Source organism: Guillardia theta (assembly GCF_000315625.1).
Source record: "Guillardia theta CCMP2712 unplaced genomic scaffold GUITHscaffold_74, whole genome shotgun sequence".
NCBI lineage: Eukaryota > Cryptophyceae > Pyrenomonadales > Geminigeraceae > Guillardia > Guillardia theta.
Genome location: NW_005434600.1, coordinates 1,443 through 2,482, shown reverse-complemented (window position 1 = coordinate 2,482; position 1,040 = coordinate 1,443). Strand labels below are relative to the sequence as shown.

The 1,040-nt window shown below is 56.9% G+C and overlaps 1 protein-coding gene across 1 annotated transcript in view; it reads right to left on the bottom strand.

The window, feature by feature from the left end:
* Nucleotides 1-388: 388 nt before the first annotated feature.
* Nucleotides 389-1,040, bottom strand: part of GUITHDRAFT_154369 (hypothetical protein) — a 1,935-nt gene continuing 1,283 nt past the window's right edge. The window contains exons 8-9 of the mRNA XM_005826458.1: nucleotides 862-964; nucleotides 389-562 (exon numbers count right to left, since the gene is read on the bottom strand). Coding sequence (XP_005826515.1) covers nucleotides 470-562; nucleotides 862-964 — 196 coding nt within the window. The 3' untranslated portion in view covers nucleotides 389-469. The remainder of the gene's footprint in view (nucleotides 563-861; nucleotides 965-1,040) is intronic.

Genomic DNA, 1,040 nt, shown 5'->3' with positions numbered 1-1,040 from the left:
TGATGAGGACGAGGACGAGGACGAGGACGAGAACGAGGACGAGTGAGAGGGAGGGGGAAGAGGGGAGGGGGCGGGCGGGCGGGACAAGGAGGAGGAGGAGGAGGAGGAGGAGGTAAAATCAGACTGATTGCTTGGCATGCAGAGAAAGATCCGGAGGACAATCCGTTCAGTTACCTTATGCAGGATGAGGAAGGAGGAAGGAGGGAGGAGGGTAGAGCGGGAAGGGAGGAGGAAGTTGGGAGGTAGGGCGATGGCGGATGGAGGGAAGAGGACAAGGACAAGGACAAGGACAAGGACAAGGACAAGGAGGAGGAGGACAAGGAGGAGGAGGAGGAGGAGGAGCAGGAGCAGGAGGAGGAGGAGGAGGAGCAGGAGGAGGAGGAGGTCTATCGAAGAGTAAGATTTACAACCAACAAGCAAGGACCCCACTTTGAGCCTCTAGAACCACCAGCCCACCATCCTCCTCCCTCTACTTCCTTCCCTTCCTCTTCTTTTTCGACACAGCACCACCACCAGCAGCAGCCACCACCTTTGCCTTGGCCAAATCCAGCTTTCTGCGAACCTGAACAGCAGGTCAAGACATCTCCCTGCTTGCTCCTACTCTTCTCTTTTCTTCTCTCCTCTCCTCCACCTCCTCCACTCTCCTCTCGTATCTTCCCTGCTCTCCATTCCCTCGTAACCTTCATCACTTTCTCCCTTTGCCTTCCTTTCAAACTTTTACCTTCCTCTCTCCTTCCCCCCCTTTCCCTCTCCTGCACTCTCTCTCCTCCACTCCACTCATCTCCCCATCTTCCTCCCCTCCTCTCCCCATCTTCGTCCCCTCCTCTCCTCTCCTCGTTCTCTCCCCCTCCTCCTGCTCACTCTCTCCGCCGCTTTCTTGGCGATGTCGGTGGGCAGGAAGACTCTTTGCGGGTTCAGGTTGATAGCATCGCGAATCCCCAGGCGGGTGATGAGTGCGCGATACCTACAGGAGGCGTGAGGGAGGAGGAGGAGGAGGGAATCAGAAGGAACGAGAAAGTGCAGCAAGAGAGAGGAGGAGA